This window comes from Haemaphysalis longicornis, unplaced genomic scaffold (assembly GCF_048455015.1).
Source record: "Haemaphysalis longicornis isolate Haplotype H1 unplaced genomic scaffold, Haemaphysalis longicornis Haplotype H1 scaffold_1, whole genome shotgun sequence".
NCBI classification, from domain to species: domain Eukaryota; kingdom Metazoa; phylum Arthropoda; class Arachnida; order Ixodida; family Ixodidae; genus Haemaphysalis; species Haemaphysalis longicornis.
The window spans coordinates 264039690-264055486 of record NW_027526203.1 but is presented as its reverse complement, the minus strand read 5'-3'; the positions used below and the strand labels follow the sequence as shown (position 1 = coordinate 264055486).

Genomic DNA, 15797 nt, shown 5'->3' with positions numbered 1-15797 from the left:
CAGGTGCCTTGTTGGCGCGTCGGTCGATGCTGGTGCTGGGCTTGTTCCGAGGCCACTGCGCCAACGCAGTGAAAACTCGCCTCGCTGAGACTTCCATGCTCCAGCCACTAGATGTGTGCCTTAAGCCATTTGAGGCACATGTTAAGTGGCTGTATCCGCTTCATGTGGCTGGATGTGTAAGGGGCGATTCCAGCTGACATGGTATGCAAAAGCTTCAAGAGTGCTATAAGCAACAGCTTAGATGGCACTGAGGACGATTGTGTCTTTGAGAGCAGCGATGAAGCCTCGGATGGCAGCACTGACAGTGGCGAGTCTGGCAACGACTGACTGAATCGGACTACAGCGCCTACAACGTTGCCGGTCGTTTTGAAATAAACTTCTTTTGTAAACGAGATTGCGACTGTTTGTGCAGCTGTAACTTCCTAGCCCTCATCTTTTTCAGGTAAGCATGCGGGTTATAGGCGAGGATATATATATATTTTTTTTCGTGGAGTTAAGGGTGCAGGTTATATGCAAGAAAATACAGCATGTCCATATTTGTTCGTGTTAAAAATTCTGCCAGTCATTCTAGACAAAAAAGACTTCGCTAAGCACAAAACGGATGCCACCATCATACTGTTAATCAGGATGTTAACCAGGAAGGGTAAACCAGATGTGGAATGGTGTGTCCATTGACGAGCACAGCATCGGGAGCCATTGTCCTGAGCCAGCCCAGGTGTACCTTCCACAGTGTTATGAACAATGCGGGGCAGAAGGAAAGAAATATGCGCCCTTCAGTATACAACTCTACTTACACTCACCGTATTAAGACAACTCTTGCGGGAGGAAATTACGCGAACTGAACTGTGCAGGACACTGTGCGCCATAGCATTGGCAAGTGGTAATTCAGGGCCCCAATAAGGCCTAAATTTGCTCCAAAGCAAAGAGTGATTTCCCTCTAATAAATATCACATTGCAGATGTGCACACCTTTTATATGTGCACTGTAGATGCAAAAATACCACATGGCATATTTAAATAAAATCTATATATTCCCACAGCTAAAGCAGTATCAAGTATCAAAACCCAAACTGCCTAAGCAGGGAATGCATTTACCCAAATAATTACACTTCCATGTCCACATAAATTATGCTTTGAAATGCTGTTTATGCATGAAAATAAAAATTCAAATAACTGGGACTTCGCATTATAAAGCTAAACCTGGGCTATGAGGGGAGCCAGAGGGAAATTGGTTAGTTAACCACCCCAGTGAGAATATACGCCTCGAGCGCGGCCTGTAGGGGCGCCACTGAAATCCCCCTAGCGGCCCGTTTCGAAAGCAGCCGCGGGAGTCCGCGCCCCGCTCCCCAGTGCCGCCGCTGCTTTTGCGGCACGTTCACGACTGAGATTTGCCGTTTGCGGGCGTTTGAAATCCATCTTTATGTGGAGCAGTCACTCTGTTCGCAAATGGGGTGTGTTTACGAGAGTGTAAATGTTTCTGACGCGATCTTAGTGTGGCATATTCGGTCTGTATAAGCACCAGGTGTGTGCCACAGGCCAGGGTCGCGGAACCGGCGTATGATGGAGCCGATTGTAGTTACACTGACCTGAATTTACTAGCCGTGTCTCCGTAACCACCGGTTCCTCAGATGTTCATGCTACGGCTATACACTGCGATGTAAATCGGTTTTGTGCGCTTACATAATCAGCGGAGCACTCATACCTGACAGCACGCCAGTTACATTTGCCAATATTATACCTCAGATATTGATCACCACCATTTACAAGCCAGTCTGTGTTAATTTCGGGAATATTCAACAAAAGTACGATGGACAATGCATGATTATATCAGCACCCGACACAGTCGGCTTGTCGTGACGTGAGCGCCCGCAAACATTCATCTGCTACATATAGTATCCCTGCGAGCAGCGCGGAGACGGGCTTAGAATACAATCTGCGTCCGCGACTAAATGCTTCTTCGAAATATCGTCATATGGCACAGGGAGCCTGTAGAATAAAGCAGAAACTGAAATCAGAGGGCCTTATCACATACCACACTCTTCCAACGACACCTTTCATCGCTTAATTGTTGAAAAGCCTACCCTGTATACTTCCAAAAATGCGTCCGCCGTACGATCAGCTCTTCGTTGAAGTAGAAAAACAAAAGGAAAGTGAACGCGAGATTTGTGTGTGGGATTACTAAACCGTTCATTGTTTGATTCCGCTCCGCATTTGTACACAGCGTCCCCCTCCCCTCCCCCCCACCGATGTCTCGCGAAAAAGCAGTGCATTTCTCGTATAGTTGGTCTAGTGAACCCTACCTGGCTTAACTCTTTCGGGACCGCTCCTATAGGCCATCGGTCACATATGATCGATGGTTTCGCGAGCCTGCAGAATAAAAATTTTCGCTCGATGGAACACCTAGCGACATCTAGGAGATAGTTTAAAAACTAGAGTTTTCTCTTTTGTGAAGTTTCTTTTTTTATCGCCAGGCGGCAACGCATCAGATATTTTATTCTGACGGGCGGTGGTTCCAAATGTAAACATACTCACGCGCGAGCGCGATAAGAGATCCGCGTCGGCTCGTCTCGCATATCTTAGCCTTCTACTGTGGATTTTGACGATGAGAGTGGCAGTGAAGAGTCGAAATGCGACTTTAGAGATCGCATTTCAGCTCAAGTGAGGATTCGGGTGTCGATCAGCCTGGAACATGAATAGCGCTCAAAGGTGGGTGTTGGTTTCGGTTTCAATTGGCTCTGGAGTAGGTATGTGCGCTCGAAATATGTTCTGGCTAGTTTATATCTGTTCGCTAGGGTGTTAACTACCTATTGTGGTGATCTCCTGCCACCAGCGCAGAAACGGATCAAGTTTTCGCCGAGCCGAGAGCCCGGCGTGTACCTGGGCGACGACGTAGCCATGGCCCTAGTGCCAAAGAAATCACACACAAAACAAAAAACCAGTTACACCTAGCCGCATCAAACTTTCGTGATGAATAAACAAAGCATTGTGTTAGATTTTGTATATCCTGAAATAATTTTATTCTTTTTAATTATTCTTAGATTTACGCTTTTTTCTATCTTTTTCAGTAGTTTTTTTGCGAAGTTCTTACTTTCTGATTTTTTCATGGTGCTATCGTCAGTGTTGAAGTAAAACACGGTATTGTATGTCAAAGAACATATAATTAGCTGCATTTTGGTATATGCTAAAGCAGGATGGTATCTTTGCTTCATGTAATAAAAAATTTTTACCGAGACCTCCCTTATTTATCACTTTTTCCGGCGGTCCCGAAAGAGTTAAGTTTCGACGAACGTCTTTAGCATGTCAGAAGCTGCACTGTTTGTTTTTTTTTTCATTTCCGTTAGAGCTATTACCGTATTTATTCGAATATAGGTCGACCTTTTTTTTCCGAAAATGTGCTTAAAAATTGAGGGTCGACCTATAATCGTGACCGAAGAACTTCGACGTGATCAAAAATGGCGAGCGCACCGAGCGACCCGTTTCTCCGTCGCGCCCGGCGCTCCTCAATTTGAGGCGGCAGCGCGGAGCATCTAGAACAAAGACAGGCAAGAAAAAAAGGAAAAAATAACAAAACAATCAACGTAAGAAAACCACCCACAGTCACTGCCGGCTATCGCGCATTACTTGCGGCCGAACCGCACGAGCGAGCTTACGTACTGGCTAGAGAGCCAGATTGGCTTGGCTTGGTGACTTCGGAGCCGCGGTAGCGGCTAGCGCGAGGTGGGGGTAAAGGTGACTTTCGCCACCTAGCGTAGCCACCTCGTGAACAGAACGGCGTTGCCTGCTTCGCTCGCTGTCTCTACTATCTCCCGTTCTCCGTTTCATGCGCTTTCTTTGTGTTTACTTCGTTGTGATTTCCGCACACGTTTTTCTCGTGCGCATTTCGCGATGTCGGACTTTAAGCGCCGGGTGATCCTGTTTGCTGAGATCTTGAACAACTGCGCCGCTCAGCGCGAATTAGTCGTTAATGAAAAGCTGATCAGGGGATGGCGGAAACAGCGGGACGAACTTTTTGCTTGTAGGGGACTGCGTCGTGCGTTTCGTGACGGTGGGAGGCACGATGCTCTCGAGAAAAAACTCCGGCTGCACGTGGAAGAGGAGCGTGCGAAAGGACACCGAGTGTCCTGCGAAGATATTCAGACCAAAGCTCAACAGTTAGCGCTGCGAGGCGGGATTGGCCGTTCAGCCTTCAAAGCCAGTCGGGGGTGGGGGTGGGTAATGAACTGCGGCGCATGCGGCGCAAGTTCCGGCGACGACGCAGTGTGTGGCTCCGACCAGTGAGGTGACCGCGTTGTAAATAAATGGGAGTTTTAAAAAGTTTCCTCAAGTTTTTTTCTTAAAAGTATGGGTCGACCTATAATCGAATATATTATTTTTTTTTTCGGCGACTTCGATTTTTAGGGGGTCGACCTACATTCGTGCTCGACCTATTTTCGAATAAATACGGTATGTTTCTTAATTCCGCACTTGCACAGCATTTTTTCCCGTGGTTTCATTAACTTGCCTTGGTTCGCCAAGATATGTGTCGCATATAAAAACGAGGTTCCCAAGACTACCATGGCCAACATTTCATAGAAAGGCCTACCTTGCAAAGACGGGACAACCTATCTTTATTAAAAGCCAGGTCCTCTTATCCCAACATCATCTACGCATATTCGATGCCCTTCCAAATTAACATTTGTTTCAACTGATTTACTTTGGGTCGGTATGAGCTTTCTTCATAAAAGAACTCCAAGTGGTATAAATGAGGATAGTGACCACCACACAGTGGCTTTCCTCGTAGGGACATGTAAGCGCGACATTTGCTGCATCAAAAAGAGGAGCGAAAAACAGCGCGAAGAACGGGACAAGGAAGGACAAACGGACGAAGCGCTGCGTCCTTGTCCTTCCTTGTCCCGTTCTTCGCGCTGTTTTTCGCTCATCAAAAAATGTACCAACCAGCCCAAATTTCCACCTTGTTGAAGTATCAAAAAGAGGCCTACCCGACGGGTCCAGCCGCCAGGACAAGGCGCTCAAAGTCGAGGCCGCTCATCAGTACGTACATGCCCTTGTTCAGCTCGCCAACAAGGTTCTTGGCTGCACAGATGAAGAAAATACTTTCATGCCACAAGCAGCTGAGGTTGAAAGAGCATGCAAGGCATTTAGTGGCCAATGCACACAGTCAATGAAAAGGCACCTTGCAAAGATTATTTTAGGCATTAAGCTGCCCCATGCAGTCGAAGTTAACACCTGGTGGCCTGACCACAAAATACAAAAAACCACGGTCCTTCAATGGTGCACTGAAAGAGAAAACTGCAAAAGAAAACTGCTCTAGCACCCACTACTTTGGGTGGCTGGTTGGACATTCTTTCTATTTGTTTTCAGAATTAAATGCTTACAGACTCAATTATCTCTAAGCTTTTTATTTTCTATTTGGGTGCACTCACAAAACTATGGAGTCCCATTTGGTGGTCATCCTGGAGTCAACAACTAGACTGAGCAAGCACCAACCACACGAGGTGCTGATATACTATTTCTCCTCTCACATTTTCAGTGATTATCTCCTAATTTCGGGTCAGCTCTTGCATACGAAATTCCAAAGCGGGTTATATCACCATGCCTTGACTGTTTTTGATTTGAAGGTGCGCCTTGTGAGGTTTTATAAGTCAGGCTCATTTTTCATGTTGTGCAGTGTCAAAGATACTCACACTTTTTGCAGCTTAGGTTGCCTATTGAGATAGAAACTGCCTCTACCTAAAACCATTAATAAGGTTACAAGCAACAAGTTGATTCATTTACGTTTGCGGCTGTATTTATTTTATGTGCCACAGGAAAGTTTTTACAAAAGCTTACCTGCGACTGCACAATATTTGTTTCAATCCGAAATTATTTGAACAAAATAACTTCCCGTTTGCTTTAAAATAAAAGATCACTACTTGCACACATCTCATACAGAGTATCAAAGCACAGTTGTGAAAGGATTAGCATTTACATTTTACGCCGATTTCCAACAGAAAAACTACTCCAGCCAGCTGATGAACAGAGCAACCAACTTACAAAACTTCAGTTTACAAGTAAAGCTACAAGACTGATATCTATCCCAGGCCACTGGCCTCTATTTGTACAACTGCCAGAGCTCCTAGTAAAGAAAATCTGACAATTTGCCACTGCTTACACCAGAATGGCTGAAAAAGTCAGCAGCCTGCATTTATGTGGCCAGCTGCCAAGTTGCCTGCCCTTGTGAGAGCAGACATGGATTGCATTGCTTCCATGTCTGCATTGCTTCCATGACATTGGTCTAAATGAGTAGGAATTTCGAGTAGGCCCCATGAACTTCAAGGTAAGCAGGCTCCCCACCTGGAATCTTGCAGTCTTCAAAGACAAGCTCTGCTGTCGGAGAACCTCGCATGCCCAATTTGTCAAGCTGCTGCCCTACGCTGAACCCAGGTGTGTTCTGGAAGAGAGGGTGCAGCAAAGAGAGATGTTTCACAGCCTGGCAGCACAGCCAGCAATGCTCAATGGCACAGTTTTCCATCAAAGTGGGAAAGCATCCCTTGAGCAGCACAAATGAGATTGTGCAACAGGCCCTCCACTGTTTCCAGCCGGCTGATTTAAATTCAACCTTGCCGCATCTGTTGTACACACGAATAAAAATTCTACTGTGTCTTTCTATAGTACTAAAACATTATACAAAAGAAAATGACTGAAGCATGGAGACCAATGGCTGCAAAAGAAAAGTACTTTGATTTAGTGTCAAAATGTACTAAACACAAAGGAACTGCAAAAAAATTTGTGCCCTCAGTAATATACTTGCTATACCTATATGGCTACATCAATTTTTGAAGACACTATTGTTTTGTTTTTTTTTCACTGTTGAGAGCCTTCAAAAATTGTGAACTGTTTCAAGTTTTTCTCAAGCCTCTTCAAAGGCACTTGACCCCTGACAAGGAGGGATAAGTCTTCTCCTGAGCAAATGATGAGAGACAACCTTAAGTGGGAGGCTTGGAAGGCCAATGTGGCTCTCCTCACCCGCTGGAGCTGACTGTTCGGGTCTGAGCTGGTCTCATGGGAGGGGAGGGGGACAGAAAGAGAGGGTGCACGTATACCATAAGCAGAGCATTCAGCTCTATGGGCAGTAGTTCCATGTTGCTGGATAAGATGTAGGATACATTGTGTGCAGCAGTGCGCCATGCCAGACAGTATTGGTTTGTAGGTGGCGTAAAGTTGCGGTGTCTTCTATTTGCAGCTTGAGATGCAGGGAGGGATAGTGTGGAGGCAGTCGAGGTAACGGTGATAAAGGATCCTTTGTACTGTCTTGGTAGGTCGAAGTCTTTGCAAGTAGGGGTGATTGGCCTCTCTGAGGGAATGGCCTGGTGTGCATGTGGGCGAGCCGTGGCAAGAGTCGCCACATTTTTGTCGAGGGAAGCATCCCCTGGTTTCAAGTACGTGCAGAGCTAGTGCAGAGATACAGTAAAACCTCGTTACAGGAGACACTCAAGAAATCCGGGTAACATGTCTCTTGTAACCAAGTTTTCTCGTATGCAGTGTTGCTAACATGGCAAACATAGGAAAACCAACCAAACCGTTCTCATTCAAATGTCTCTTACAACCAAATGTCCCTTGTAACAGTGTCTCTTGTAACGAGGTTTTACTGTACATCCAATTTGGTAGCTACGACAGGCAGCCTGCAAATCAGTGATGATAGGCCCTGGTGCTTAGTTGTAGCTGCTAAAGCAATGGAATTTCCTTCCGCCGTGTAAGCGTCACTGCTGTGTGGTTACAAACATTAGCGTGCGGCGTCAGTGTAGAGCATGTCTGCTGAGTTTTTGGAGTAAGTCTGTCGATGGTATTTACATGCAGTAGCCCATTCAGTACTGTGTATGAGTGCATATTTCTTGGAACTGGTGCTACTGTGATGCACACTCATAAGGGATGCGCTTCTTTTGGTTGCTCAGTTCTGATACAGAGTAGCCCAAAAGCGGCAGTGCGTTAGGTATGTAAAGTTTCCCTTTATAGCAGTTTTTTTTTTTTTTAGTGTGAAGTATGGGATGTCATATATGACATGGTAGATGAGTAATGCTTGTAAATTGTAGAAGGCCTGATTTGAGAGTACTGTAACAGCAGCTGGCCTCTCAGCCATTAAGATATGTGATTTGAAGCCTACCATAGTTTTTAAGAGTCTCGACTGTGGTGAGTCCTGCCCCACCAGCTTGGAGTGTTAGTTTTAGGATACGAGGTGTACTCACACGGCGTATGGACCCCCATTTATGGTTGATTTGGGACAGGGTAAAGGTGCAGAGTGGTGTGGCCTTGTCAGCGTCTTTGGAGCATGAGGAGTGCCGTTATTTCAGGGGTCACAGTTTAAGCCACGGGCCTTGAGGCATTTTACTGTGACATCTATGCCTTCTTGGAGGGTGTCTTGTGTGTTGCCCGTAGAGCCGGAAGTTGTTTAGTGAGTGAGGTCGTTCGCACACACAGCATGGTTGATGCCTGGTATGGTCTGAAGTTGCAACACCAGATTGTGCATAGCAAAATTAGAGGAGGGGAGAAATGACTAAGTCTTGAGGCAGGGCTCAAAGAATAGGTGACCCAGGCTAATATTGACTGTTTGGTTTGAGAAGGAGTTGCTGATATTTCTGACATAGTTGTAAGTTCGCTTGCCACAATGAGTGGTCTGGAGGCCTGCTAGCACTGCATGGTGGGAGACGTCATCGAAGGTCCACTGGATGTCTAGGGCCAGAATGGCACTTTTGCGGTGAGTGTTACAGGAGTCAAATACTCCTTCCTTGAGTTAGAGAAGTACGTCCGCGCGATAGATGAGGTTGGAAATCATGCGTAGCATGTCGGAAGTCCTCAAGCTCCTCAATGTAGAATGAGAGGCAGTCATGCCCACGTGCTCGTATATTTGCCTGCACACGAGGTAAGGGAGATAGGATGAAGATTTTGTATTTTGAGTGGTTTGCCAGGATTGTATTGTTTCTCTTTATGGTCTTTATTGTATGTCTTTAGGGTCTTTATGACTTCATGATATTTTGTCTTTGTGCTGTCTTTACGGCATTTAGTATAGTAAACAGCAGCCAGGCAGCGTTAGCACTTTTTTTTGTCAATGTCACTTTGCAACTGCTCTTGCTGAATGCTGCTCCTCCCTCAGGTGCAAAACTTACTGGGCATTTCTGCTTTTAGACATCCTTAGAACCATACCTTAGAACCATACCATGGTCACCCTGACACCCTCAACATGGCGTGTTCAAAAGAAGTCTCCAACTTCTGATAACTTTCACATTGGCAGCAGCTCTGCACAAACGTGTTCTAGCCGACAGGCATGCCGTTCGACATTAGCAATGGCGCACTGCAAGCAATGGTGCGACGGCTGCATACACCACAATATGCTATTGCTTGCCACCATTCTGGCAGCTGGTTTAGATGATGTTACCATTCCTGTCAATTTTTCTTGCCTTTTCGAACAGAATCTCCAGCACCTGGCATATAAAGAAGCAAAAAAACCTAAAGAAATTGCCTATGGCACATTTTGCAACTTTTCTTTATTGTCCTTTGCGATGGCATGCCACCGCCACCGTACCACGGCTTTCAAACGAGGACATAGGCGGGGGGAACCTCATTGGTCTCCCGCCAGCCCCCTTACTCAGAGAGGAACCCCGTTTCTACTGAGTCCAGTTTGAACAGAAACTTAATCCGTGCTGGTCGCTGAGGCTACCTTCTTGCTGTGGTCATGACGGCAAGATAAGCAAATTTGAGCCCAGACAGAACTTTGGGATATAGTGGAGCGTTTTGTCTCCCCCGAGAGCAACTACTACTCTGGCGTGTTACCTGTACCTTTTTGGCAATAAAGCCACAATTTGATGCCAAATCATTGGAGTCTGTCTACAATGCATTAGTACATGAACCCGTGCGCGTGCCTTTGAACAGGCCTACGTGGCTAGTACAGCTCAGCAGTTCTTGCTCTACCGTGTAGCCGTAAGGGTCATTTCCTTGCGATCCCATAAGCTCACCTACACCCTCCAAGTGGTAGCATTACCCATAGGTGTGACAGCCAAGCCTAAAAATAAAGACTGCCCCCCCCCCCCCCTTCTCCCCCTGTTTTCACGCTAAAAACCAGCATTTGCCGACATAAAAAAATACTGATTCCATAAAATTCATCAACTGTAACAATTGTCTCCATACCTTCTCAACGATAAATGCACTAATTCCGTGTTGGGGTTTGTCTGCAAGTGGGTTGGTGCGAGCGTATACAAAGACGACGTCAGCAAGCGACCCATTGGTGATCCAGAACTTCGTGCCATTGAGGATGTAGTGGTCCCCTGAAAAGTGTCGCAAGATCAAGCAACGCACCAACACCTTTGAAAGGCTTCATCCAAAAGCATTACAGGAAAATCTAAAAAAAAAAAAATGGAAAGAAAAACTCGGCGCTAGTTCCTCTGTCGAAGAATTGGTAAGAACCTTGAATTTGGCAACAGGTGATGGGTATATTTACGTGCACACACACACACACTCTGATATTAGTGCAGTTTGTAAGGATTCAGCCCTTGTTGCCATGTATGCAAACAGCTTTTGCAGAGCTGCTCTGGAATTTTTATGCAGCATGATGTGCAGAAAAGTGCCATTCTTGTGCACACAATTTTTCTATAAAAAATTTTTTACTTGGAATTTTAAAACAGCCCAGGTGGTTCCTCCTGAAATGCAGTGGACAAATCTGCCTGAACAAGTTTCATCTCGATATTCCTCAACTGGACAAAAACAATGACCACACATGCGCCCATGTTTCCTTCTTTTTGTGTTGTTTAATAAGCTACCAACTCTACAATGAAGGAGCTGGGATGAAGGCAGAGGGCATACTTGCATAAGCAGTGACTGAAATCAGTATATTTTTTCAGTGCAACAGCATAATGCAGCTCTACTTGCATCGTTCTTCTAATCTGTGACCTCCGGAAGTGGTGGCTGGCTTTGCAGCTTGCGACCCATCCTCTAGCTTGAGGATGTAGTGTTAAGAGCTGTCGCACGTCACACGGAATCTCATCTTTGTGTGCCACTCCGGCAGGACGAGTTCCACATGCGTATGACTTCTCTGGCTTCCAACATGATCAGTAATACCGTCTCCACTGGTAAACAAGCTCATCTTGTCCTGCTAACTTCAGCATGTTAGAGGCCTAACTTAAGAGGGTCGAATTTTTTCACCAAATACAACCTTTGATTTTTTTATCTTTGGATGAATCTATTTCAAGAAAAAATTATCTTAATTTTTTTAGGGTGACCATAAAGTGACAAAAAAATCGTTTGTGTTGTTACATACATGTGGTTTATTCATGAGTAACACAAGAAAAATTCGAAATAAAAGCGAGAGAGTAACAAGCCGGCACCTTTTGAGTGAATCAAAATCAGATAGACATTTGTTTCGCAGGAGCAAAAAGCGGGAAACGCCCGGAGGACGATACCAAAACCAGCCGCTGCACGCGCGGCCGGATGCAGGAGCGATAGACGGCGCACCGCCCATAAAATACAAAAAAAGGAGAAAAGAGCCTCATCAGTTTCGCAGGTGACCTTGGTCCGTGGCAGGCGCAAGAAGCGAGAGGCGCCTGGACGCCCGGTGGGCAATACCCAGCGCGCCCCCTCGTTAGCGGAATGCGCAAGCAATAGCCGGCGCGCCACTAAAGTAAATCATAAAAAAATAAAAAGAAGAGCCATTGGTGCAAGAAAAAAATTTGACGTATTTCCGAAGTGTGGCAGCACATGCCAAGCAAGAGAAGTTGGCGAACAAGGCGCGCTTTTTAAAGTTACAAGCAATGCCGTACATGTACGTCATTGGCCATTTTGAAAGTGTTTGCCGATGCCGTACATGTACGGCCGTGACCCTCAAAGGGTTTAAGTAGCTACAGGAAGTAAGCAAGATAGCATATCATTATCTTCCAGTTGAGCCCACTATAGCTTGAGAAGTAAAAACCAAAATGTGCACTATATATATTGAAATAACACATGTACGGAAAATTCACATCTCAGTGGGCAAGCACGATTACCCAATAAAAATGGACCGCAGCCTAGGAAGAAACCCCTTTAGGAACAATTACTGTGGCAAGTGAAATGAATAAAGGCAAACTGCCCAAATACATACCGTCCCTTACAGCAGTGAGACCCATGGATGCAACGTCTGAACCAGACCCAGGTTCACTCATGGCCAGAGACCCCACGTACTCGCCACTTATAAGCTGCAAAAAAAAGAAAACGAAGCCTTTTTTGCACATCAAAAACTAAACCTTTACCACTGCGTTCATTTAGAAGCATTCGAATTACAAGCTAGCGTCCACAACACTGCGATGACATGCTAATAATATGAAGTCCTTAATATATCCTGCTTTAAACCTAGCAGCAGTCTAGTTGCCGACTAGCCGAGATACTAGTAGAGGTGTAGGTTTATTTGCTCTTTTCTTTTTAAAATTAAAGCATCGCACACGACAGTGTGTAACAACAAATTAAAGAAGAAATTGGCCCCAATTATTATGTAATTCATAAATGAATATGCAAACCCCATCCAAGCCATACGGTGCCCTAAAGGTGCCAGCTCACCAATCCCTGCTTTCCTCTCACTACTGGTCACTTTTGTTCTCCCGCCTCGTAAACAGCTTCCCTCTTCTCACCTCGTCTTGTAATCACTGGTTGTGATGTGGCACTAGAGCTTCCCCAGCCTGATCACAGCATTCAGGGTTGTGTATAATTTAATACTGCTCCTTTTAGGATCTCCAACGTCTACCTCTTATCCTTCCACTTACAGAAGTAGGTATCTTGAATTCTAAAGCTGTTTCGCCCTGCAGGCTTAACGGTTGCGTCTCCAGCATTTCACCAACAATTTTAAAGGGGTCCTGAAACTTATTCTGAACATAATTAATGAGCCCATGCTATTGCGAGACTACATGATCGAGGTAATCTGAGCCAAATATCACTTTTTCATTAACAGCACGAAGCTAACAATTACACTGCAAAGTTTGCTCTGCCTTTCCTGTGCGCATTCAAAGTCATCGCCATCCTTCCCAGCACACCTATGCATCACAAAGCCACAGCTGGGCGGTCTTATCTACTACATTATCAGGATGACAAGAGAGAAGCAGGAGGGCAGGTTTGGCCCAATGCCAAAGAAATATGAGGTGCTCTATAAAAGCCCCTTCCTCTTTCCGTTTAGCCACATGTCACAAGTGCAGTACAAGAAAGCCCATCTCTGCTAGCGAAAATGCCAGTGCATATTTACAGCAGTCGATTATACGTGCTCAAAATGCAATACATCCAGTGCCCAACCCGTTCTGACTCATAGCAAAAGGCTATATTTCGGGCAGGGCATTTTTTGTTTTCAACAAATATTTCATGTATCCAATTTTACTTAAAGGGAAGGTGAAGCGGTTTTAGAATTAAAAGAAAAGTAGACTAGCAGAAAGTACACATTGAATAGTTCATGTGTACGAAATATTTTCGCAATACATGCAATAGAAGCGGCGCAATGAGCAAACAAAAGTGGCCCGATGCCCCGCCCCCATCTCGCCGCGCGATGCCGGAAGACCAAAGAGTGCGGGCGAAAACCGGCTGAAAAACAACATACCTGGACTTCCGGCCGGATCGGCCGCCTCGGCCATGCTCTTTTCGCCGTGTTTCCTTGTGAATGATACTTGTTGTTGTTGTGGTTGATAGCGCTCATTTGTACAATTTTCGTGTTCAAAAAGTATGCACGTACGCCAAACGAGGCATACGTTATCATGCCGTATTCCTAAGCAGAATAATGCCACACCGGGATGCTTGATAACATACGGAAGTGACTGCCGAGGTGGCTGTGCTTGATGACAGAGAATATACTACACTACGTTAAATACTTCGTAAACCACTCCAATGCGTTTTTTTTTTTTTTTTTTTTTTTTGATGCGATGGACGTGAATGTTCACATTAGATTCTAGATTTAGGAAGGATGGGGAATACTGCTGTACTTTGGTCGAGGTTGTTTCGTTCCATTCCAGAAACCAAGTCACATTTGTTCAGGAAATACTTGTTTCGTTAAACGCGTCGGTTTTCTTTCCCTATGGTCTCAGGACAGTGTTAAAAAAAAAACAATTTTTTGGCGAAACTAAAACAAGGGGCCAATCCTGATAGAAGTTCTCCCCCGGCTAAGAGGTAAACAGTATTCCTACAAAGTAAAAGAACCAAGACAACCAGATTACTTATTTTGCAAGTATACATGTCACGATAAGGTGATGTTTGTCTGGAATAAAAAAAAAAACACCACTCCGAACCACCACCGCGCCATAATTTGTGTTGACTGCGGGGGCCTAATTTTTTGCCCAAGATTCCGTGTGGCTGCATATTATAACCTGGCAAGCACTTGTTGTCACTGAACCTCAAGTGTGCTCCAATGATAGTCGGTGATATATATAATGATGATACTAAAAAAATTAGGAGCGAAGAGTAAATATACGGCCTTTGTCCGACTAGCGCGGTAAATGCTTAAATCTAGAAATGCTGAAACAGGCCAACGATTCATTATCACAAACGTTTGGTGATTGTTACCTAAAGTAACGTAACTACAACGTAACTGCCTTGTCCGACTGGTCTGTTAATTATAACGAGGTGGCCGTAATATTGTAGCAGAATGCGCAACGCACAAGCGAAAATCAAGTCCTACTACAGCCAATAATGCTGAGCAGGCACTAGTATGCTGCAGTGTTTTCAGAATAAATGCATGTGAAGCAATAAGACGCCACTCATCGAAGTGCAGCTAGCAATCGCGGAGGCACCGTAGCGCCGCTGCCGAAATGGCGCGTGCGTGTGGGTCTGTGTACGGGGATGAGTAACGGGGCTGGGGTGGGCGACAACGAACAAAGGAAATGCGGAAGCAGAGTCGGCTTGTTGGTTTATGCGTGCACCGGCAAGATGTGTCTCGCATATACGTTTACAGCGCATGAACGCTATTTTTTCGCGCAGTGCACGTACGTGCTTTTCGCTGGTAGATTGTTTATAAAACGCCCATTAATCTTCGGCATAAATGGTAAACAGTTAAGGCAGTACCTAATATTAACTTAACGTATAAAATCCCCCTATGCTGGTTGCCTAATTCAAAAATATTTTGATGGAACCCACTAGTCGACGTCACAGTCACTGCTTTGGGGTTCTCTGTCGTGTAAAGCAAATTTAAGCTCCAAGATAATTGAACCAACAGCACGGGAAATTATAAAACAAACTTCCAGTCATGTGCGAAAATTAGACTGCAAGCTAAATTGCCGCAAAGGCAACCGTGCGATCGTTCGCAATGCTTCCGACAACCCGCGCGGCCGAAGGGTGTCCTCCTTTGACGTCATGACGGGCGCAACCAATCAGGGGTGTCAAAAGACGAAAAGCGCGCGTCTTTCAAACGGGGCCGCGCATTTTTGCAAGTTAAATGCCACTTGGACTCTTGTACGATAAATTTCAATGTGATATTCGGAATCATCACGCAAGAAACTATATAACTGTTAATCTAACCCAAATTTTTTGGAAAGAGCTTCAGCTTCCCTTTAAACTCCTGCCAATTTCCATTTTCTAACTTCAAAATACCTAGAAAATTTATTCAGAAGTGCGAATAGTGCTATTCAATTTGAAGCCTAATTTAATATGGTGGTTTTTGCCTTGATATTCAAAAGTTTCAAACATTTGCACAAGCACTTTATCAAGGGCAAAAGGAAACTTACACTGCGGTCTTATAGTGCTGTCAGCATCTGCACAGCGGGACATGTCCATTGTAAGCTGTATGCCAAATCATGAACACCAACTTGTACAAATAGTGATGCCCCCATGCCAATG

The 15797-nt window shown here is 45.1% G+C and overlaps 1 protein-coding gene across 1 annotated transcript in view; it reads right to left on the bottom strand.

Moving 5' to 3' along the window:
• Positions 1-15797, bottom strand: part of LOC144145281 (isovaleryl-CoA dehydrogenase, mitochondrial) — a 57076-nt gene that overhangs the window by 25714 nt on the left and 15565 nt on the right. The window contains exons 5-8 of the mRNA XM_077676835.1: positions 12100-12193; positions 10158-10294; positions 6333-6429; positions 4979-5072 (exon numbers count right to left, since the gene is read on the bottom strand). Coding sequence (XP_077532961.1) covers positions 4979-5072; positions 6333-6429; positions 10158-10294; positions 12100-12193 — 422 coding nt within the window. The remainder of the gene's footprint in view (positions 1-4978; positions 5073-6332; positions 6430-10157; positions 10295-12099; positions 12194-15797) is intronic.